The sequence below is a fragment of the Centroberyx gerrardi genome, chromosome 6, assembly GCF_048128805.1.
Source record: "Centroberyx gerrardi isolate f3 chromosome 6, fCenGer3.hap1.cur.20231027, whole genome shotgun sequence".
Taxonomy (NCBI): Eukaryota; Metazoa; Chordata; class Actinopteri; order Beryciformes; family Berycidae; genus Centroberyx; species Centroberyx gerrardi.
The window spans coordinates 4,151,397-4,177,093 of record NC_136002.1 but is presented as its reverse complement, the minus strand read 5'-3'; the positions used below and the strand labels follow the sequence as shown (position 1 = coordinate 4,177,093).

Below are 25,697 nucleotides of genomic sequence, written 5' to 3'. Positions count from 1 at the left end.
GGGCTTACCATAGACAACCAGTGTAGTATTGAAATGTGTATTCAAACAAACTGCTGCATATCCATCATATCAGATGACACCGACTGGCTGATATCCCATTTTTAATGAAAGGACAATATCGGCAAACTGATATATCCATCTAACTGTAGTGATACACAGAGATCAAATACACACCCAAGTATGCATACACACACACACACACAGGGCTCTCCAGGACTCGGCGCTTTTCCCCGGAACAAGTGCTAAACCAGAGCAGCAGCAAATGAAAGCAAACTCATGTAGGACTACAGAGCTGGTAAGGAGGAGAACAAGGCTCGGCTGGCGCTCCATTAAGCGCAACACCGGCATACTATGGGAACTTGTGTACAGGTTAACCCTGGGAGACTTAACACATACACACACACACACACACACACGCACACACATACAGACAAACAGAGCCAGTGGAGCAGTCAGCAAAAGGTCAAAAGGGAAAAAGTTCAGCTGGTCTCTATAAAGGGACTTAAGCAGTCAACTGAATGGCTGCTTTAGGTCCAGAGGCTGGATACACAGAGAAGCCTCCATTACCTATGGATTGCCTTTATATACAGGAGAATAGCTGTCTTTCTAGCACTCTTGTAGGCCATTTGTGTTCTGCTGAGGTCAAATAAAGACCAAGTTCTTGGGTAGGAAAAGGTTCGCTTTTAACCTGGGGTTTGACCTCTGAGAAGCATGATTCCCTTTATCCTCTTTTATGTAAAGCACTAGCACTTTGAACACATTGGATACGGGTCAAGAGAGCGGATGAAAAAAAGGTTTACATTGATGACAGAGCTGGCAAACAAGTTGCAAGAAACAGTAAGCAAAAGCTATATATTTAAAAAACACACGAGAAAGGCACATAATCAAAATAAAGCAGCAAATTATCAGACCAGAGGCAAATCACAAGGGTTTAAAATACTATATGTAGACATAGACATAATCACTAGCATTCCATAACACATAACTGTAGATGCATACCTTATTTTCAAAACCTCACTTCACCATTACAAACAGAATTCATAATTTTATGACCAAATGCAGACCGTGCTTTGAGTATTCTGTCGAAATGGCTATCTGTGATCCAGCCTGCCTTTGTCCGGGTCAAAAGATTTTCCTCTAACCTCTTCACAGGAAAACAGAACAAACCAATCATGGGCTTGAAATAACTACAAATGTAGTAATGTAAGGGAGCTCTTACTATCTCGTGTGTAATTGGACCACCGGGCATCTTTCTCGCAAATTATCATCAACCTACGCCAGAAAATTATTCTACTCATCATTAGGAGCCATTTTGGCTCGTTTCCTAATTATTGACTTGATGGCCCCATATTCTATTGTTTGCATTTGAGTGACAGGAAGAAGGAAAGAGAAATACAATTATCTGCATAGTACCAACATGAAAAGCATCTATAGTTGTTTTAATGTGGCATAATCATGGTTGAGCTTTCATCTTGGACATGCGGCTGCATAGTAAGATCTCCGATGAGCAGTAAGCCTCATGATGACACAAGTCTATAACATGACATCATGGCTTCTTGCTTCTTCATTGCCTGTTTTTCACCTCTCCTCAGTCCCTCCAATTAGGATTAGACTGATGTATCAGTTTGCCAGTATTGGCCTTTTATCAAAAATGTAATATCAGCCAGTCAATGTCGACCACCTCTGATATGGCAGTGAAACCTGTAATGAAACCTGCCTCAGCCCGCCTTAGCACTAGAAAGGCCAAGCCACAGTCAGCTGACAGCTGTGTTGAGTTTTGGAATTAAAACACAGTATCTCAGCTGGCAGAATGTCCCTCTGTGACTTTTTTAGACCTACTGTCGGTATAAACCACTTCAATTTTAATAGATTTTCATCACTCATGGAAATAGTAGTTATACTTATATTTACCCTCTTCAATTCACGTCTTGTCGGTCTTTTCTTAGACTCCCAAAACCCACTGGTCTTTCTAGTGTTGAAGAGCTGCTAGCACACATACAAGAAATGAACTATTCTGGGTTTCAGTAGAGAGCTTCAGTGTCTCATGCTCTAAATGCTGTTTCAGAGGCTTTTGCACCCTGACAAACAAAAATCTGGGAAAACACTGAATACTTGTTTTGGATTTTTTTTTTTGCATGAAAATGGTCAAATTGGATCATTTTGACTATCAACATCTTAAATCTAACAAGTGAAAACTAGCGGCGTGCTAATTCCAAGCTTGCTACATTGGGGGCGTATGGGCGAATAATGCAATATTGTTTTTCATTAGCTGTGCTGATGTTATATATACTAGTTTTTATTTAATTTGTTGCTGTGATTAAAGCAAATCAAAGATATGAGAGCTTTAATTCAAGCAAAAGGAAACTTTAATTTGATGGAGTCTTTCAAAGTTAAATTTAGTAGGCCAACAAAATTGAATTACAGAGATGAAATAGAAATAAACAGAAAAAAAAATTGATTGTGACAGCCAACAGTATCTGTACACTGTAGCAGACAGCATAACTTGTATGTAATTGTCATTCTCTCCCTCTGATCACGCAATTACATGTCCTAGTTATGTTCCAAACTGAAATTACATGAGCTGGATACAAATGTGGTATTTATCCTCTGCATACAAGCCAACCATGGCGGCCCAACATGAATCATTAAGATTTCTTCTTCAAGCTGAAGTTATGTCTCATTGTAACTTTCACCAATCATTCATGGGCCTTGAGACTTTATAAATTGGAAATGGTCTATCATCAAAGTTACTGATATCTATATGTTAGATCCATACAATTATATTAAAACATGTTGCAGTTAACAAAAAATGCTAAACTGAGGAACACTTCAGTGCAATGGGGGTGTAGTCGTAGACAAAGTGAAGGCACATTGCACATCGCGTTTGATCAACCAGTTCAGCACAATGTGGTTGTATATGCAGCGAGTGTCATGTCAGTAAACACACCACAACTGACCACATCCAAACTGTAGATTGCAACCACATGACTTCCTTCACTGACATTCATCATCTACTATATCACAACCATAAGCAATCTTACCGGAAAGCTCACTTATTAGCATATGCTAACATCACACCATGAAGCAAAATAAACCAGCAATAATAGCTTACAACTACAATTTCATCTACAACTCATCACAGCTCTAGGCCCGCTAACTTAGCTAGCTACTACGGCTACATTCAATCTTAAACAAAAGAATAACCTAACTTACAAAGATGTAACTTATGAATTATGAAAACCTACATCCAGAAACCAAGTCCAACAAAGAATATGTACCTCGCAAACACTAACTTTAACTTTAAAAACTATATATCAAACAAGCTAATGTTGTAGAATCACTTCGCTCACCTTCTGAAGAAATCGCGAGAACTTGGTAGAAATCTGCTGGCTCCGAAAACACTTCCGCGACCGATTTACATCACGTGAAAAAATTGAAACGGAATTGTTCAGGGTTTTAGAGTGAATCAATGAAACAGGTATAGGTATCGGCCTTCAAAAACCCATATCGGTCAAACCCTAATCTCAACCTGTTTTCCATCAATTGCTTCTATCCTTTCAGAGTTTCTCCATCGACCGGTCCTCTCCACCATCTCCTCCTCTTATTCCCTCTCCACCTCGGTTCTTAGAAAGAGGACTGGTAGATACACACACACACACACACACACACACACACACACGGTATGTCCTGGGCTGGACTGGGCTGGCTGTTAACAGGAAGTTGCAGTGTTCTGGCAGGCTGGCTCGGCTCAGCTCAGCTCGGCTCTGCTGCCTCTCCATTATGTATCCTATCACTTATTCATACCGCCATATTTTATTGATATACACACACCCGTATGTAGCTGCGTGTTATGAGAGATTGTGTGTGTGTGAGTGTGTGAGTGTGTATATATATATGTGACTGAGTGTGAGTGGAATGTGTGCGTATGCATGTGCGTTTCACTGTATGCACTCGTGAAAAACTGCTATTCACAGCTTTTAAAAGTGTGAGTGAATGCTTATGGCTGCAGGTGTGTGAATACAAAGACCATATACCTCCACTATATGTGTTGCCTGAGGTAGCGAGGGTTAGACCGATATATATTAGTTTGCCGATATTGACCTTGTATCCAAAATCAGGTATCGGTGAGTGACTGTAGTCCATCTCTGATATGATAGATATGATACAGTTTTTTTGATTACCTAGTTTTTGCAGAAATGATCAACAGCAATACAGAACGAGGACAAAATGAGGACACACTGCCAGGGAAACACATTAATGTTTTGGTTGAATTGTGACATGAATGTATGTATGAATGCTTTTTTATACCGTGGTCCAATGGATAGTTTTACCTGGATTCACCTGGTTAGTGTGCTTCAAGGAAAGAGCAGGTGATCTTAATGTGTTGTATTCCCAGCTCCATGGATGTGCAGTCGCTAATGCTTTGAAGCTCATAAAAATAGAAGATCGTCATCTGCTAACCAGGCGCACAATTATTATCTTGGGATTCTTGGGAGTTTTAGTGTCCCTGGTCTAAACGCAGTTTCAGAGGCTTTTCCACCCTGACAAGAACACAATTCTGGGGGGAAACACTGGATTCTTGGCATTTTTGGCATGAAAATGGTTAAATTTAAAAATGTGGAATATTAACACAAAATATCGTCTATCAGCAGCTTCAGTCCAAAAATATCAGTATTGTAGCATCAACCTTCAAAAGCCCATATCGTTCAAACCCTAGCATCAAGTGTCCCCGTCAAATATTGACCATTTCATGGATTATTCATTACAGCTGGTGTGCACATGATCAATGTATGTGTGTGTGTGTGTCTGTGTGTTTTGTAGGTTTATACCAGATAGTCACAACTCCAAACTACATGAAGTCACCAGCATCGGCTCGCATGACAGTTGGGAGAAAATGGCCCGGGTGCAACTTGAGCGACGGGTCACTTCACAGCGCTAGAAGCCGGAGTTCATTGCTTGCTCAGAGAAAAAAAAAACGACAGAAGAAGCAGTGACAACAGCGACGACGACGAGTGTTTCGCCACCGCCGCTGCCGCCGGTGGTGAGGCAGATTGGGCGAAGTGGATCGCCCGCAGCCACGAGTCCATTTCTGATGCTCTGCGCAAAGTGTGTTTCCAGCCTCTTGTCTAGACAACCCAAAACAGACGCAGGACAGGGGCTTTAAAAAGCGCTTCCCACCACTCTAACCATCTCTCTGGCTCTCTCTCTCTCTCTCGCCCTAATTCTCTCTCTCACTCTGCCTCGCTCGCCCTCCTTTTCTGTGAACCCTCACAGCCCGGTGTGCCTCTCCCTTGAGCGAGCTGTTAAGTGCAGTCTCCAAAAAAGTCCACAAAAAGCCCATTTGCAGTCGGCTAGGGCCACACACACACACGCAGACACACACTCGGACTGACACTAACGTGCGCAGACAAATATACACACACTTACATTCTCTCGCCCTCACTTGCACCCACATTGCTAGAACACACACACTAAGACCCTTCATCAGACGCACACACATGTAAACACACTCACTCTCTCTCTCTCTCTCTCTCTCTCTAACACACACACTTTTCACACTCCCCTCTGGGCAAACGAGGCAGAGTGGCAGAGGCGAGGCTGGGATAAATGATACAATGATATCCAGGCCTGACTTGTCAGTGGCAGGGAGGAGGGAGGAGAAGGGAGGATGAGGAGGATGAAGAGGAGGAGGGGGGCCCAAGCGGTGGCGGCTCTGAAAACAGGAATTATTCTTCATCGTCTCACACTGTCGCCGCGCATTACTCTCAAACTCTCGCCTGGCGACGGAGAGAGAGAGTGGAGAGAGAGAGAAAGAGAGAGAGAGAGGCTCGGCGAGCGCTGAAGGGCAGATATAATGACCACACTCTGCTTTCACACTCGCCGTCTCTTTTCTCGGCACCATACTCTCCGGCCCCAGCCAGCCTCGCATTCCCTCTCCTATTCTTCTCGCAGTCTTCTTCCCCCCCGTTCCTCCCTCCTGTTCTTTCTTTCATTCTCTCCTTTCGCTTCTTTCTTTCGCAGCTCCGCTGAGTAGCTTTCAGGGGGAGAGGGTGCACTCATTTGCTCTCTCTCTCTCTCGCTTTCTTCCCTCTCTTTGGTTAAAGCGCGGGGACGACGCGGCCCTCTGGGCATGTCACAAAATGATTAACTAATAGTTTTTAGTTAGTCAAGTGTCCGAATGGTGTGTGCGTGCGTGTGTGTGTGTGATCCATCGCGTGAGTACTTCACAGTCTGTACATTAGGCCGGCTATTGAGACCATAGTCATCATTATGTTATGTACAATACGCATACAATCGCACATACATGGAAGCTGCAACTAACCTGGTGGCTAAACACTGGCCATGTTTATGCCAATTGAAATGGCAGGCAGTGAAAGACTTCAATGGACGGTTCGCATTTCAAGGTGGCCTGTCTGATTCATCCGCAGTTTATGACAAAGCAGACAGGCATGCCGAAAAACCTAAAACCTATCCCATGTAAATCACTTCAGGACACCGAGAGCAGACGTAGTCGGCTCCTCGAATGACTTTTCCTTGTCTTCCACTGGCCGGCCTTTCTCACTGAGCTCAGGTCTAGAGTATCTACCAGTCGCAGTCATGTCGGAGTGTGTGTGTGTATGTGAAAGAGAGAGAGAGAGAGAGAGAGAGAGAAACACCGGGTCCTGACATACAGCGTTGTGAGCAAGCAAACAGCTGAACAGCACAAAAAACGTAAATGCAGCCATTTGTTTCAATGAAGCGAATCGCATTCCTGGATTCCCTAACCTGACAATTAATGAAGCTGTAGGCTGGCTACTGTTGGGTCAGGAAAACTTGCAGGTAGACCTATGCCACCGCATAATCTGTGCTGTAAATTAAATAAGAATTGGTGCAGTTGTCGATGATTAAAGCCGCACTAGACATGATTTATATAAACAAATCCAGCTGTCTTCTCAGTCTAAATCAGAAAGGGGCTGCAGCAGAGAGGAGCGTTCCACCCACCCTAATAGAGACACCGCAGACTCACCCTATTCCCCCAAAATAATCTCATGTGTCAGGTGTGGACACTGGTTTGAAAACGCAGGACGTGACAAATCCCAATTTAAGAGCGAAATCCAAAAGTGTCTCCTAAACAGCAAGTGAGCGAGCGTTACGATAAAGAATGGCATCTTACTATATGTTTAGCTATTCTCGTTTTCATGAAAAAATAGGAAAAAAGAGCGAACTCCCACGCCGAAAGCTGATTGGTTCCCCGTTCTGCACCTCAGTGACCCTGTTCAAATCAGACATTTTCAGCGAGACACTGCAAAAAGTATACCGGTGTGTGTGTGTCGGTGTGGTTGTGTGTGTGTGTGTGTGTGTAGTGCTGAAGCCAGCAGACGGTCTGCACTGATTGATAGCAAAAAAAGAAAGGACCTCCAAGCCTGTAAACCCCCCACCCCCCGACCCCACCCCGCCCTCCCTGTGTGTTGTTGCTCTTACGATGGGTATCAGTGTATTAAAACAAGGCTGAATAGCAAAGAAACCAGTCGGTCGGCTAGATAATAGCCTGGCTTTGTGTGAATGGAGTCAGCGGCCAATTCAAATACAGAATGTACTGTGTGGCCACTAAATCACAGTTGTTTGAATGAGCAACAGGCAAGCAGTCTAGTTTCCCTAATAGCCCAATTAATGAGGGTTTTTTACGCAATGATTTACATAAATCATACACGCCAAAACTAAAGGGTCTATTCATTTTTATATAATAGCAAAATTACACTTTGTGTTTTTTTCTGCGCAGTTTGTTTGCATGAACTCAGACTGCAAGAGAACTCAAACAGACATGGGTTTGTTATTATATGGCAGACTGAGTAGCATGGTGTAATGACACCAGCAGCACTTTAGAAACTATGTTAAAGGAACACACCAGGTTTTTGGGAGATTGTCCCGTTGGTCAACATGACTACATTCGCTATATTGAATTTCTATTTCATTTTGTAAATGTATTCATCTAGAGGCCTTATACTAAAACCTTTTATGACTAAAAGGTCAGTCATCTTAGTTTGGATAATGCTACTTTGACTCTAGCATCACTCAGCGTAGTGTACGCTAAAGTGTAAGCATGGAGCAGCAGCGCCAACAATCTATGTTCTCATCACTTAACGGGGCGGTTGACCAACGGGGCAATCTACCAAAAACTTGGTGTATTCCTTTAATGTGAGGTGTGTGATGGGCCCTTGGCAGACAGAATACACTGGAGCACTTAAGTACAGAACCCCAGGGCATGTTAACTCTTCTATATGAAAGTCTATTCCAATTTACTGTACATCCAAAGTCGACTTGCTCTGGTGAGAAGTGTTGCCACTACTTTGATTTTATCCAGCACAGCAATGACAAGAACATTGGACACCAACACTATGGTTTCATAGTGTTACATACAGAGTTTCATAGGTCACTAAAGCAGTAACACTGCTTTTGAAAAATAAATTACTCAATAATGAGTAATATGTTGCTTTTGTTGGTTTGTTACAGGCTCTTAGCAGTGGCCAGTGGCATTAAAACAATAAAGCATTATATTTGATAGGTTATTTTAATATACACATTCATCAAATGGAAAAAGAACACTTTGCCCAAATGGAAAAATGGCATGCTATTAGTAAAGTGCAACGCTGTCTAGTATAATATTGATTAGTAAATGGGGTGAGAGAGATAAGCAATGTGGAGCTGTTCTCTCTCCAAGAAAGTTTAAAATCAACATGTTCACATGTGTTCGCAAATACATATGCACGCACGCACGCACACACACACACACACACACACACACACACACACACAAACACACAGTTCTGTGTCAGAGGAAACCCTTAATCTAAACCAACAAATTACATCAACAGATATTTCCTATTTCAAACTTTCTCCCTCTCTCTCACACATACTGCACACACAGAGCAACATATGGCCGTAGAGGTAATGTTTTCTATGAGGCGATAACATCAGACGTGTAGTGGAAGCCTCCCAAAGCCTACATACAGCGTGTCACCCAGCCAAAAGCCTACAGTCCGGGGTTCAACAGCAAACGGCCAATAATGAAGTCAATCAGAGGAACTGTTTGGACCGCTGCCTGCTACTTCATAAATAATCAGAACATTATAAGTAGTGGTGCAGGCCAATGGGTACTGTCGTTTGGGAAAATGCACACACAAACATACACACACACAGAGAGACACAGACACCTACGTACATATAAGTGTACATATAAACACACATACATATAAACAAGCACACACTCATGCACATATGCATGCAAATGGCAGAGTTAATAAACACACACTTAAGGTACACATCCACACACTCACTCACACACACATCTTATCACTGTCTGTGGAGAAAGGCGTTGGAATCTCAACACATGAACACACACACACACACATACAAGCATACACTCCAAACGCAAAGGCATTAGCAGAATTAATAAACACACACATATCCATCCACACATGCACGCACACACACATACACAAACTCACACACACTCGCACATACAAACACACACACAAAAACACACATGCATTCAAACGGTAGAGTTAATACAACACTCACATGTGCACACATACAGTCGATGGATACACATGCGCACACGCACAGACACACACACCTGCACATACATAAATGCACACGCACACACACACAAGTAGCCTATACACTTAACGCATACAGTGAAAATACATGCATGCTAGGGGGTAGAGGTAATGAAACACACATATGCATCCACTCGCGCACACATTCGCACATACACATATGCATGCACACACACACACACACACATACACACACAAGGAATAGCTCCCAGCTCTTTGGTGCTGATAAGGCTCCCCTAAATATTTGCGCTGAATCAGGCGTTGAGAGAGCCGGCGGAGTGCTGCGCCGCTTCAGACAGCTCTATTATTATTATTATTCCCAAGTTTCCCTGAGCTGGACTCCAACAAACAGAGCTGGACGGGACCCAGTGGGCGTGGGTGGTCCGCCGCGTGCGCCGCCCTTACCTAATCAATCACCTCAACTAACTAAACCCAACACACACACTGCTGAAGTACCTTTGTCCAGTTTCACAATAAGAGTTCTGATGCGACTGTAAGTCATAGACACTCGGGTGAGACTGCTGTTAGGGCATCTGCAGGTTTCAAAAAGCCTGAAAAGACTTTTTAGGACCTTTTAACGCTACCTGGAATTGAATTTAAGACCAGTTCAACAACCAAGAAACAAAGCTGGCAAAACCAGACTATTTCTGACTGAACATGGCTGATGAAAGCTGTGAAACTATAAATGAGAAAAAGGATGATAGGAAATTAACTGTTAAGGGACATGAAGTCCAACTGTGTTTAATAGAGCAGATAGGATGCAGATTGACTCCAAACCCTCTTCTGGATTAATCCAAGAGTGGACATGAAACTGGCCATTTCACCATTACAGGGTGAAAAAATAAGACCTCTAATAACTGGATTTAAGATTTAAGACACAGAAGAACATTTTAGTACATTTATTTTAAGACTTTTAAAAAGAACCGCGGGTACCCTAAACATATTGGTTTGCAAATTTTTATTTTTTATTAAAAAACGGATATCGGCCAGATATGATTAAGGTTCCCTCTTCAGCTTCAGGGTGTCAGTCTGTAAAACCTGCAGTCAAAGGAGAGTCCCATGACGGTCTAAATTCTGTTTCAGAGGCTTTTCCACTCTGACAGGAATACAATTACAATTCTGGGTGGAAACACTGAATGCTCGTGATTTTTTGTAATGTTTTGGCAGGAAAACGGCCAAAGTTCATGATCTTGGCATAAAATATTGGCAACAACAGCTTCAATCTGAAAAATTCAGGAAAAAAAACAACGTATTGGTTGAACCCTGTTCCACAAATTTCACTGTCCTGAAAGGACCTCCGTTCAGTTCGGATACATTTCTACACAGAGGCCATCAGAAATGGCTCAAAGTAATCTTAAAAAGAGACAGTAGGCTGTGTTTTTGTCATTTTTGTCCGGCTTTTTGGGAATTTCTTTGGCATGAAAATGGTCAAATTTAAAGATAATGAACATTGGATATGTTTACCAGTATACCAATAGCAATACCAAAGTAGTTTTCTTTGATTGATAGGTTATGGTACTGGCCAGGCGTAGGTATAGTATGAATCAAAAGTGTGTAACTTTTCTTAAGATATCATACAACTGTTGGTGAGAACACATGTAAATCATAGACACAAGTACTAATAAGCATCATTTTCATAAAAATCAATGTCTGTTTTGCTAGTCTCTAACACTGACTGATAAAACACAATAGTGAATCAACCTATAGCCAGTTCATGAAAAGCTTTTACATTTCTCTTCTCAGTGTCTGGTAGGTCTTTCCTGGGAAAAAATCCTCTGCTGCACAGGAAGTGATGTGTTTTACGTGTCCGGTTTGTTTGGAATAAACAGAAGAAGAAGAACTGGGTAGTTAGCATGAGCAGTGATAGCCACCATGGCTATCAAGAAAAGAGAAACTCAAACTGCATCAACAGAAATCCAAGGAAAAAGACGTCACAGTACTGGACACACTGTTTGATTGACAGGTGATCTCTGGGAAGAGCAGTGCAGAAACACCACAGCAATGAGCACCAAAGATGGAGATTAAATAAAAAAAAGAGAATCTCGCAGATTAAAAAATTGTATATTGTGAAATGACACGATACAAGTAAAAAGCTCCAAGTCCCATTGTTCCTTAGCTGAAGCTGGCCTCAGCTGAGATAAGCCAGGTCGTGTTAAGGAGTGGTCCACTAGCCATATGGCTTCAATGGAATTTATGTTGGGCAGGCACCAATAAGCCAAATCCAGTTAGCAACATTATATCATTGGGATCAAATCTAATTTCAGCCCCAGTGTGTTTTAGTCGTCAGTGACTCTCTCTCTATCTCTCTCTCTCTCTCTCTCTCCCCTCCTCTTCTTCATCTTCCGTCTGTTTTTTCTCCCCCTCCGTCCGTCCATCCATCTCTCTATGTGAGTGTCACCTGCCCTCGGAGCTGGCGACGCCGGGTCTCGGCCTTAGCGTGAGAGCCCCATCACCCTGACTGGAGGCTTTGTTTTCCCTGTGAATCTGCAAGAGCGTGTGTGTCTGTATGTGTGTGTGTGTGTGTGTGTGTGTGTGCTGAAGGAGAATGTCAGAAACGGTGATTTGTTACATCAGCCAGCATTCCAGCTCTGAGATCCTCTTAGTGTGTGTTGAAACACACAGAGAGAGAGAACAAAAAAAATGTGTGTCTCTCGCTGGGTTTCCATCCAAGCTCTTTTTTTTTTTGGCACATTATAATGTTTCGACTTAGAAAAGCTAAATTGGAAAATTGGAAAATCCGATCAAATTTGCCCAATATCACAAATGTGGTTTTATGTACATTTGAAGCAGAAAATGTTTATGCAGTGAATGAAGTAGCGATGGTAATGCATAAATAATGATGTTCAATCTCGTTGCACAACAATTTAGAAGAGGCTTTGGACACAAAATATCTGTCTATCACAACTTCCAAGAAATGTCATACATGTTGTTTCTAACATGTATAAGTCTCCTTTCATGGTTGTATCACCTTTACTTGGTATATTAGAATATCATATGTGTTTTTGAGAACATGTATAAGTTGTATGGATCATTAGTTGGTACATTAGAATATCAACCAGTAGATTTGGTTTTTGTCCTTGGATGAAAGTATGAAATGTGATGGACATTAGCTGGCACTAAAGAACCATAACAACTTGCCCAATACTAATCAGTTCTTTAAAGTCTCTTTCCATTCAAGTCTATGTGTTCACTTGGATCCAGCTGATGGAAACACACCAAATTCAAGTTCCATTTTTTGTGACATTTCAAAAGTTTGCGTAAAATTCGCCAGACAGTTGCATGGAAACGGCTCACGACAGAGAAAAATAGAGGGGAATGTGTGTTTATGGCAGCATATGAGGTGAGAGAGTTGGCCAGTGTGTGTGTGTGTGTGTGTGTGTGTGTAATCAGGTTCAAGGTCTATAACAGCTCCCACTGTATGTCTAAGGACTGGGGCCACAGCTCCCAGCAAATGGATACACTAAGCAAGATACCATCTGCCTCTGCCCATCTAAGTCTCACGCCAAGATACACACACACACACACACACACACACACACACACACACACACACACACACACACACCATGTACAGTCTAATTTGCAACGGAAACGCTTTAAGTGCATGTATTAACACGGAAATCCCAACAACTGTGAATAATTAATTGTATGCCACAAATTTTTGCAAAAATGCATTCTTTCATCACTTCAGCCTGATCTGGAATAAAATCCCCAATGTGTTCAAACACCAATTAAAACACACATCAGTCTTAAACTCTCCAATCTAAACCGGTTCCTTCTCTTCTACTATTCTGTCCCTTCTTTTAAGCTTCTCTCTTACTGCAGTTGTTCAATTTTTCTCTTCCTTCCTCTGTCTATCTCCTGTTTCACTTTTATTCTAAACAGAAACCCAGTGGGATTCAGATTTTCTGAGCTGGAGTCAAAAAAAACAAACAAACTACAATGCAAAACCAAAACACAGGATTTAACGTTACAATGTTCTCGTAATTCCTGGGTAAAGAATTAATAAAATGAACAAAAATGAATGAATGAATAGTTTTCTGCAACACTGTGTACTTAGTTCATTAATATGGGGTTAATATGGAGTTTCTGAGATATATAGACGAGGTTCTCATTTACATATTACTAGCTTTGATTTGATTTATATGTTTTTTTTGAAGGCCGATACCAATCCCAACAGTTTGGGTTGAAGCGACTTGATAACCGATACGTTTGTGCTGATATTCAATATCTTTACATCTGATCATTATCGTGGTAAAAAAAGTAAAAGTAAAAAAGTCTTCAGTGTTTTCCGCAGAATGTTATTCTTGTCAGGGTGGAAAAGCCTCCGAAACAGCATTTAGACCATCATGGGACACTAAAACTCTCCATTGTAAGATGATTATAATCATAAAAAAAAACATCTTTACGCAAACTTGCACACCATCTGAACAAAATGTCTCATTATAAGGTCTTCCCATAGACAACAGGGGTAACATTGATCAATTCTACAATAAATATGTAATCAATCAAACTGCGTCATATCCATCATATCAGAGGTGGACCACACTGACTGGACCAGATTTTTAATAAAGGCCTCCTCCATAGCACACATATGAACATTTCCTATATGTTACACTGTGCTGTGCTATTAGATTAGCCTACATAGACTGCAGCCTGTCAGTCTATATGGACGGATGGAGGAACTGACCGACACACCGCAGCACAGTCCTTCCCATTCCCTGTGGACCATGTCTTCAGCAGAGCCCAAGGCACAGGAAAACGTGTGTGTGTGTGTGTGTGTGTGTATGGGGCGAAGTGGGGGAGTGGAGGTGGGGGTATTTCGATGTAATGTGATCAGTAATGAATTTTGTGTTGCATTAAAGGGGGTGAGGGGAGTTGGAAGGAATGGGGGGGCGGGGGGGGGGTCGAGTCGAGTTGCAATGCAGGAAGATGCGGTGGTGGGGAGGGGGGGTAACAACTAGAGGCGACCGACTACTAGTGTCCGGGAGTCTCCAACAACTAATCTAATGAAGAAACAGAGAGCGAGAGAGAGAGAGAAAGGGAGGGGGTGTGTGTGTGTGTGTGTGTATGTGTGTGTGTGTGTGTGTGTGTGTGTGTGTGTGTGTGTGTGGGGGGGGGGGGGGGGGGGGCAGTAAAAAAAAGAGAGTGATGAGCAGAGAGAGAGGGAGAGGTAGAGAGACCTTAGTCCTTGTAAATGAACGGCTACAAATGAGGTTAAGTCCTAACAGAGAGAGAGAGAGAAAGAGAGAGGAGGACTGGACTGGAGATGGCTTGGGATGGATGGGGAGGTGGGGGGGGGGGGTGCAATAGTCGATGCTAAATCCATTAGGGCCTTGTGACCCCCCCAGTACCCCCACCCCCCTCACCCCCCCACCCCTGTGGCTGGCTCTGGACCTCTCTATACAACTATAAACCCCCCCCCCCCCCCCCCCCCCCCCCCCACCGCATTTAAATCAAAGGAACTCTTGTTCACTTAAGGAGGGGGAAGAGAGAGAGCGAGAGAGAGGGAGAGAGAGAGAGAGCACTGCCGCTTCCTAAACGAGTTAACCATTTGGACTGTCAGGGCCAACGGCATGTCTGCTACACACACACACACACACACACACACACACACACACACACAGAGAGAGACACACAGATGCAGGCAGGCAGACATTCAAAGTCAGGCAAGGCGCACACAAATATGCCGAAAGCCAAGTATACACACACACACACACACACGCACACACACACACACACACACACAGAGCAGTCCTATCGGTGGTGAGCTAATCCATCATTGGACCCTCGACAGGCTGTGTATGCTGGGTAATGCTGGCATGAGGAAGCCAGGCTAGCTAACTAGACACTGAGCTGCTGTAGGTTTTATAATGAATTACAAAGAAAAACAATGCTTCAGATCACCAATGGTGTGTGTGTGTGTGTGTGTGTGTTGTCCATACTCCACCCACCTGTAGCAGATCCCACTATGTCCCTGGAGGGCGACTCGGACATGGCGTCGGCCAGTCTCTCTCGCAGGCCTTCGTCGCCAGCGTCCGCCGAGCCCACGTTGTGCCGCGGCACGCCAAAACTCTCCGGCCAGCTGCCGCACACCTCCAGCAGCGTCACGCCGCGCCCGTCAAACGGCCCTGCACACACACAAACACACACACACAAGGTTAAGACTAACTGGATTCTAGGACACATAGATACCAACGGTGGTACCGCTTATTCAGACTAGAATAGAATTTCTAAGCACCAAAATCCACTACTGATATGCCATTTTCACATTAAATATGAAAAAATGATGCGGTATCCCTTTACCTGAAGTGCACTTTGATGCATTAAATGCAGATTATAAGTCTATTAGTAGCAGAGATAAACTTTTCTTACAATATAATCATCAGACAAACATTAGAAAACTACGCTGAATTTAATACCATGTCATTAATATTCAATCCCCTAAAGTTTTTGCAGTGTTTAGTATATCATGTTCTGATTACAATCACTATCATGCATTCACAATGTGCTTATAATGCGCTTATGATGCCTTATAATGTGTTGCCCAAAATGGCATCTCAGACACTTTTTTTTGACTGCAGATTAATGGTTGAAGTCTGTATTGCTTAGTAAAAGTTGAGGAAATGCAGCAGGAAAACAGTGACAGAATATGGGAAAGAATAGACCAAATTGGGGTATGATTATTAAAAATATGCAACCGACAATTTCAGTGCTGGAATGCGTCACATAGAAATGTATGAATGAAAAGTAGGAGAAAAATTGGAAGTAAAATATAATGAGGATGTGAAAGTAGCGGTAGAACATCGTGAGACAAATGAGGAAAAAAAGAAAAAAGAAAAATAAGTGCGATGTGAAAATATGCCGAGCATGTGAAATATATGCAGTATGGGATAAAGGAACAATAAAAAAAAAAATTAAAAAAATATGCAATATGTACACATTAGATATGAGAATATGATAGGATACACTAGGATATTCCTTCTGGTCAGCATGTCCATGTGCTGCTGTGTGTAAGAGCCTGTAGGATTTTTAGTAGGTCCTTGTTCTCTCAATCTCTATCTGTCTATCTGAGGATGTAATGTTAGTGTAATAGGCCTATGTTAGCAGTAATGGTAGCTGCTGAGTGTCATTATATCATTGGGCAAGACACTCACAGCTGGTAAGTATGTAACTGCAGGTTTACAATAACATTACCCTTTAAAATGGGCATCCTCTTCAGCGTTAAATAAGTCAGCCAAACATTCCTACCCTGCCACAAACTAAACACATTTACTAAGACTGCACACTCGCTCTATTCACAGATCAGCTGCTTTAGAGCAACAAAATCACACACCTAACAAACAGCTTGACCACAAACAACTTCTACCCACAATGCAATCTTCATGCCTGTCAAACCAAATCCACACAACCCTACGCTACACCTTAATCTTTTCTCAGTACTATCTGTCCGCCGTAATTTCTGCAATCAGAGAGATCTCGCGCTTTGGAGCCAGAGAGTCTGCAACCTGTTTCTGGGTGTGTGTGTGTGTGTGTGTGTGTGTTCAGCCAGTCCGACAGGCAGGCAGGCAGGCAGACACTGAAACAACTGGTTTATTCTATTAGTGTGTTCATTTGGCCTGGTCACTCTGCCTGCCAGCACTAAGAGGTGATAAAGTCTGAATGGGATGATTTAGCGGTGGTGCTGGAGCGTCTCGGTGACTCAGCAGGCTAAAAAACAACAGCACACACACACACGTGACGTCACAGCTTCAATCCCAGCTCGTTACCTTTGTCGCACGTCATCACCTTCCTCCCTATAAACACCCAGCGAGCGTTTGACGGACAGCGATGTGCAGGACGTTGCCGACTGCAATGTCCACCCAAACAAGCACAACACTTTCAGGATATTACATCCTGGTTAGACCGATTTCAGGCCGATCTTGGCCTTTTATTTAAAATTGGACATCGGTCAGTGCCAGTCAGTCATTTACCTTTTAATATGATGAATATGATGCAGTTTGATTACATATTTATTGTAGAATTGATCAATACTACACTGGAGGACCTCTAGCAACTAAAATTAAGATATTTTAATACTTTTTAAGGCCTTAAATGCAGATAATTTAAGAAATTTTCAGACTTTTCAAGGACCTGCGGATACACTGATGGTCATTTTAAGAGATGTCCCGCCTTCACTGAGGTGTGCTGACATGCAGTTCTGTTTGTTTTAGCCCGCTGCAGCACCAGATGGGGGGAGTTTGTCTCAGAAGAACAATAACATGAGCGCCGCAAAGTTTAGACAATCACAGGAAAAGTATGAAAAAGTCAATCAAATGAAACTTTAACAGTCCCTGGGTGGAATTTTAGACTGACAACTTTACTGACACCACATGTACTGCCTTATTTGACAAGCCATCATCATAAACTCCACTCATCTGGCATTCGAAGCAGGTTAAATCAAACGCTACAAATTATTTGCAACTCTAGCTTGACACACAATCATGGAAGGACACACTGTATTTGCACATACATGTGTGTCTGTTCACTTTTTTGCTGGTTTTCTCTTTCTCTCTCTCAGACACACACACACACACACACACATGTGCTCACACACACACACTGACACAGGAACGTTTCTCTAGTGGTCTAGTGGGTATCAGTAAAACCCTAGTGAACAGGCAGACAGGATGACATCAAAGGAAAAAGTGGAGACGAGGACAGAAGAGATCCTCTTTTCCTGGAAAGGCCAGCATCCACATGGATAATCAGTGTGTGTGTGTGTGTGCGTGTGTGTGTGTGCGTGTGTGTGTGTGTGTGTGTGTGCGTGGGAGGTACAGAAGACACGGATGGAGCAAAAGAGAGGGTGACTGGTAAATATGGAGGTAGAGGCAAGGATGTGGATATATTCAGTGTCGGGTTAGACTGAAATACCAGGTATAGGTTGAATCATTATTGTGTTATGCCAGTCGTCAATATCTAGGAGCAAAACACACATTTATTTCTATAAAAATGTTGTCATTTATTATGTTAAATTAAAGGTAGTGGCCAACTGGAATTCATATCACGCCATGAATGCCATGTGGGATTGTACAGAATATGTGCTTGTTTTTCATAAATCTTATCACTGTCTGTGGAGAAAGGCTTTGGAATCTCAACACATGAACACCCACACACACACACACTCACACACACACCCCCACACACAGATACACACACACACGGTGAGCGGACAGCTTTACATAGACTGATTCAATGCAATTTAAAATACATAGGCTTGCTAAACCCCGGCCAAATGGTCAGTAAAAGGTTTTAGCGGGTTGTACCTTTATAACCAATGGGCCACACTTCACTCAATAACACTAAGCTGTCTTGTCCAGATGGGCCTTTACAGCTAGAAAATTCAATTCAGCCTTTACAAAGACACACACACACACACACACACACACACACACACAGACACACAACCCAGTTATCCAACATTAAATCAAGCAACTTGCAGGACATAATAACATCATATCACCTCGAAGGCAACACACAGGGTTATTGTGTGACACACACACACACACACACACACACACACCTCGGCTCTCAGGCCCGGCTTTGATGGAAGGCCTGCTGGCACTAAAGGGGAATCCTTTGAAAAATCAATCCAACACACACACAGGGCCTGTTTCTGAAGTGCAGCAAAGTTATCAGCAAGCTAAGCCACTGTGTGTGTGTGTGTGTGTGTGTGTGTGCGTGTGCGTGTGTGTGTGTGCGCTTTGGAGGGCGGTCAGTGTTATCACAGTAGGGAGCAGGGAGGCCCGTGCAGCCTCTCGCCCCGGCATTAGCACCTGTCACTGGGCTGCAGCGTGGCTGAGACTGGCCAGGCTTCCACACACACACACACACACTCTCTCACACACACACACACACACACACACACACACACACACACTCTCTCACACACACACACACACACACACACACACACACACACACACACACACAGTAGTCTGGTCCCTGATAGCCAGTGAGCCAGGCAGATCAAAGGTTTTGACTGTGGTGGCTTGTCAGGATGATAAGAGCTTGGCAGAAGGTTAGGAAGAGCTTTAGGTTTATCAGACCAGCGTTTGACCAATATGGGTATTTGAAGGCCGATACCGATTTTGGATATTATTTTGGCGATATTCAGTATTTTTAAATCTGACCATATTCATATCAAAATCCAAATCCAAAACTTGACAAGTATTCAGTGTTTCCCCCAGAATTGTATTCTTGTCAGGGTGGAAAAGCCTCTGAAACAGCATTTAGACCATCATGGGACACTAAAACTCTCCACTGAAACCAATGATGATAATAATAACAACAATATATAATAACAATAATAATAATAATAATAATAATAATAATGTACAACAACAATAATAATAAAAATAATACGCATGCATACTTATGTGTAATCTGATCAAAATGTTTTTATGTAATTTTGAGAAATGTTGCAGAATGTCGGATATTAATCAACCCTATGTAACCCTGGTGTGTGCGTGCGCCTATCTTTTCTGTCTGCACATCTTCTCCGGGGGTGTTTGAGATGCGAGGACGTGGTGTTGGGAGGGGGAGGAGGAGGATCCAAAAAAAAAAAAAAGAAAAAAAACGCGTCCTGGATTGTTTTTTTCCCTCCATCATGTTAAAACCCGGAGGGATTAAAAGCCACTCTCCACCCAGCTGTTAGCCTCCACATACTGGCCCTACTTATCCCTCCAGCCAGCACTAGCTTCCTTAAAGATTTAATCACACTGCCGCTGTGTGTGTGTGTGTGTATACCTTTACAACAGGGGCTTAGGATGGCACAGTTGAAAACGAACACACATCACGCGTGCACATCACAATTGCCGCTCTAACACACACACTTGCATGTTTGCTTTACTACACTGGTGAGGACCTTCCATTTACTACATCCATTCCCTCACCCCAACTTTAACCTAATTCTAACCTTAAAGGTGTGGCGTGTGGCATTTTGTGTCTCAAAATCAAGACCACATTTCCCATAAACCCTGTTGCTACCTGTTAGCTAACTTGCCCCTCCTCCCTCCCTGTTTGTTTTGAAGAGCTAGAAGAAGGATAAGAGCAGAACAGCGCCCTCTTCCTGTTTTGTGCCGTAAAGCAATATCCCCTTGTGCCATAAACCAATTCACACATGCGATGTAAATGCCAGTCTGGTAGACGCTGCCAATCTTGTCGGCGATGGTCTCGTTTGTTTACGGTAAATATACTAACGTCTCAAAATGAATATTGTGATGATTTATTGGTGTTAAAATGCGACATATGGCACCTTTAACCGTAAACCCCAGTCCTGATTCTGAACTAGCCCCTTGTAGAAGTGAGGAATAACTTCAGAAAACTAATCTCGCTCTGAAGGTCTAAAACTCTGATTCTCACAAGCATAGGAATAAGAACACACACACACACACACACACACACAGGCCTATCGCATACGGTTTTGAGGCTTCATGCCACGGTTTCTGGGTTACCTGTGCAATGAAGACACTAATTCAATTAGGCTTTAGTGCGAGGGGGCTGATCAAGCTAATGAAGCTTTACCTAGCTATTATGGGTGCTGTATATTATGTGATGGTGTGTGTGTGTGTGGGAGGGAGTGTGTTGGGAGGGTGTATAGGGGCGGTGGTACTGGGAAAGTTGGCACTGGGAAAACAGGCACCTTCTGTTACTAACAAACAGATCGTAAATCAGGTGGTGGATGGGAGCTTTGTGGCTGAGTGTGTGTGTGTGTGTCAGTGTGTGTGCATGTGTGTGTGAGCGGACAGAAAGAAAGAAATACTTTATACAGTCCATCATGATAATAGTCATTTAGTCTGTTAGTGTTTGACCGATATGGGTTTTTGAAGGCTGATACTGATAAAAATTATTTGGAATTGAAGCTGCCAATAGCTGATATTTTATGCCGATATTCAATATCTTTAAATTTGACCATTTTCATGCCGAAATATCCCCCCGAAATATGTATGTATGTATAAGTATTCAGTGTTTTCCCCAAGACTCTCCATGGAAACCCAGAGTAATGAAATTAAATGAAGCATTCATGTGTGAAAAACAATATTGAACATGCAGAAATAAAATGTGCAAAGAAAAGAACATGTGAAGTCTGGTTTTCCAGCCTGTTTTTCTGCAGCTGTGGTCAGGGAGGAACCTCCATCATATCAGAGGCTGATGACACTGACTGGCTGATATATAATTCATAATAAAATATCAGTCTAATCCTATACTCTATGCATATTCCAGCACAGTACATGTGCATTGATTCATTTATTCATAGTCAAGTACAACAACACTATTCACATGTTTTACAGACACAAAAACACACTTTTAATAGACTTTCTCTCTCACACACACTTATATGACTGTGCTGTGAACCCAGACTGACATCCCTACAGGCAGTGTGTGTGTGCGTGTGTGTGTGTGGCCCTGAGGTCCTCAGGGAGACAGTGAGAGTGCTAGCTAGCTGGCGGAGTAGTTTCGTGGTGCTGGGTGAGTGTTAATGGAGATGTAAGCTCACAGGATTAGCACCCATAGGTAGGTATGTGTATGTGTGTGTGTGTGTGTGTGTGTGTGTGTGTATGCGTGCGTGTGTGTGTGTGTGTGTTCTTGACAGACAGGGCCTTTCTTTCATTACATTAAGGCCAATGCTTCTAAATCATTTACTCCCTTTGCAGTCTCAGTGGTGTCGGCTAAGTGTTAGTAATCCCCATCAATACCGGGGCCTGCCCCAGGGCACTTTACTCACTACCACACACACACACACACACACACACACACACACACACAGAGACACTCACACACACAGAAAAACATAGTGTCATTCACATACGAAAAGACGCATTAACCTGTACACAGTTAATTGCACACACTGACAGTGAGACACACTGTCACACACACACACACATATGCACACACACTTTACCTCCCACTAAGCTATTTCAAGGCGTGTCAAAGTAGACAGCAGCGGTGGTTTGCTCACTATTAGGCTTAACACTATAATAGCATGCTATGGCTTGTATGTGTCTGTCTCGGCACCATGTCAGCCCTGATTCACTCTCTCTCTCTCTCTCTCTCTCTCTCTCACACACACACACACACACACAGGTTTCACTATCCTTGTGAGAGGTTTCCCTAATCCCTAAGCCTAACCTTAACATTTACACTAAAACCCTAAACCCTAAAATGGACCGGACATATTCCCAGGGCCTGGATTCCATTTTGTCCACACCCACCCAACATTTTCTAACAGTTACTAATGGAGCACAGTCTCTGTTGTTACCTGTCAGAGGCACACACACACACACACACACACACACACACACACCCACGCACACACACAAAACCTTGGACCTTCAAAATGTTTTCAGCAATGTTATATCTTCTATACAGTTGTTTATTTTATACATTTCAATATCGATTTTAATAAAAATGTATTACATATAAATCCAAAAATCCCCAAATTTAAATAAAATCAATTTCTTTACATGTATTAATATTTAATATCTATAATGTTAGATTTTTAAGCGCTTTTATGGGTCATAGTGTTCAGAAATTGGCACATGAAGGAGCAGGTAAAGTGTGAAAACTGGGATGGGGAGTGTGATGGAACCAGTCAGACCAGTATACAGTCAACACTGGCTGCTCTGACAATGCAAAGGCCTAGCCGATAAAATGGACAGATAACAGAACCTTTGTGTGTGTGTGTGTGTGTGTGTGTATGGACATGTGTGTGCCCTACTACAGTATATTGTCACACAGAGACATTTGTGCCATATGCTTGCGTGCCACAGACTTTAGCGATGATGGTACAGCGCATACATGTTCATGTTTGCACACAGATCAGGTAAACATACAATACTGGGAGCTGTGTGTGTGTGTGTGTGTGTGTGTGTGTTTCCTTGGGCACTGATTATGCTGGCTTGTCAGATCGAGTGGCGTGTAAACACACAGCGATGTGGGCACCTGAGAGGAGACAGATTGAGGAGAGGGCTTGCATGCATGCACACACACACACACACACACACAAGCATATTAACCCATACACAACTGCGCATTGTTAATTGCAGAGTAGTACAGTCCACACACTGTCAGACACACGCACACACACACTTTACCTTCCACTAAGCGAGTTTAAGGCGTGTCAAAGTAGACAAGGGACATGTCATCTCTCTCACTCTCTCTCTCTCTCTCACACACACACACACACACACACACACACACACACACACACACACACACACACACACACACACAGATCCCTGATAGTGACAGCAAATCAGCACGGCAGAAGCATGAAATGGACTGGCACAGTCGAAGGCCTTTCCACTCTGCAGATCCAAACATTTTTTTTTTCCTGCCAAAAGATGAAGGCAGCTGGCTCTAACAAACTGTTTATTTCAAATGGCTGGCTTGTTAGCTCACATAGATATAGGCTGCTTTATTGTACCGCCGTTTAATACAAAGCGTGTTCATCTTAATGGAAGTGATCACCCAACCTGATTGATTCCCGGTACTCCTGGCCGCAAACAACTGTGGCACCTCAACGTCCTCACAAAGCTAGGAAAAACTCGGACGATATGGGTCCGAAGGGCCACACGAGGGAAAAATGGAAGACAGCTTAGCCTTTGATGCCATCCTTCGAGCCAGGCTTCTGTTTTTGAAGCTACTAAAATCTGGCGAGGTAAAACAAGTGCCTCTTGAATGCTTTTAAGACGCTACATGCAGGGTTTTCTCAGTAAATTGCTGGGAAATTTGCTGTGAACACACACAATTTAATAACACAAACAAATATATATATATATAAAAATAGACATCACCATTACAAACCAGTACCCCCAGTGATCTGCTTTGTGCTTTCATTTGACCCAATTTGTGAATCCAGTCACATCAGGCTGTTGGAAAGTCTAAGACGCTGTTCATTGTAATTGCTGTTTTCCATTGGCAAACATTACATACGCTTGTAGACATCACTCAAAACCTTTTCAGAATCTTCTTGTCTTGTTGATGATTTTGCTAGTCTTGTTTCTGTCACTGAATGTATTTTTAATGGCCCTGAACTGCTTGAGGCGCATTCTTTCACATCTAGAACAATAACTATAAACCAAAAATATAGTTATCATTCTGGATGTTTATATCGTTACTGTTGTAGTGGGAACGGAGACATTCTATTTATTTAGAATGATTTTAATCTTTTTATAGTTATAGTTATCTTTATAGTTATCGCTCTAGATGTGAATGGGCCTTTATATCCATGTTTATAAAGCACTTTGAGTTACACTGTTGCATGAAATGTGCGACATCAATAAAATCTGATTTGATACCCTCACCAGTCAACTGGTTTTAATAAGGCCAGCTAGATCCTCTGATATCTTGGTGAGAAAAAGAGACATGGAGGCATCTATTGAGCAGTTTCTCAAAGAAACAGCCCCCTTTCCGCCTTTCACATAGGGAGTGAATTTCACCTGATAACCTTGTTTGGCCTTGTCTGACCTTATTATAAACAGACTTTCATGGCGACTGGGTGAGGTGATAGCACGCACATTTTCCTTTAGCGCACCGGAAGTCCCAGTGGACGCTAACAATTCAGAAAAGGTCTTGAGGGATGTTCTAGAAGGTAGCGAACATTTAGGCCATATTACAAAGAAAAGCGTCTCAGATGGAGTCTGGCTGGATGTTCTCTCCATACATGAGAGAACGGCGCTCATTGAGGCTGACTGGCTGCTAACCTACACATTAGCGGAGGAGGGAAATAATTCAATATGTTGATAGAAAACAGCTGACAGTGGTTATGGAACATACTGTAGTGTCATAGTTGTTTTGACAATGGCACATTTAGAGTAAATCCTGCACAGCCTCCTCTTAACCATCTGTAAAGAGGCTTTTGTCCAGGTCAGCGGTTAGTGGAACAGTGCGAGCATTGGTTTGTCCCCTCTGCTCTGCATGTCTTTTGATGGTTCTGCTGCACTAATGAACGCTGCAGGAAAAGGGAGGTGTGTGCGTGTGTGTGTATGTGTGGAGGTGGGGGGGGGGGGGGGGGGGGTAAAGGAGAAGGGAAATGAAGGTTGCTTTGGAAGAGACCTC

General features: G+C 42.8%; 1 protein-coding gene across 1 annotated transcript in view; it reads right to left on the bottom strand.

Annotated features, from left to right (window-relative positions):
* bcas3 (BCAS3 microtubule associated cell migration factor) overlaps positions 1–25,697 on the bottom strand; it is a 292,284-nt gene that overhangs the window by 11,493 nt on the left and 255,094 nt on the right. The window contains exon 23 of the mRNA XM_078284118.1: positions 15,551–15,727. Coding sequence (XP_078140244.1) covers positions 15,551–15,727 — 177 coding nt within the window. The remainder of the gene's footprint in view (positions 1–15,550; positions 15,728–25,697) is intronic.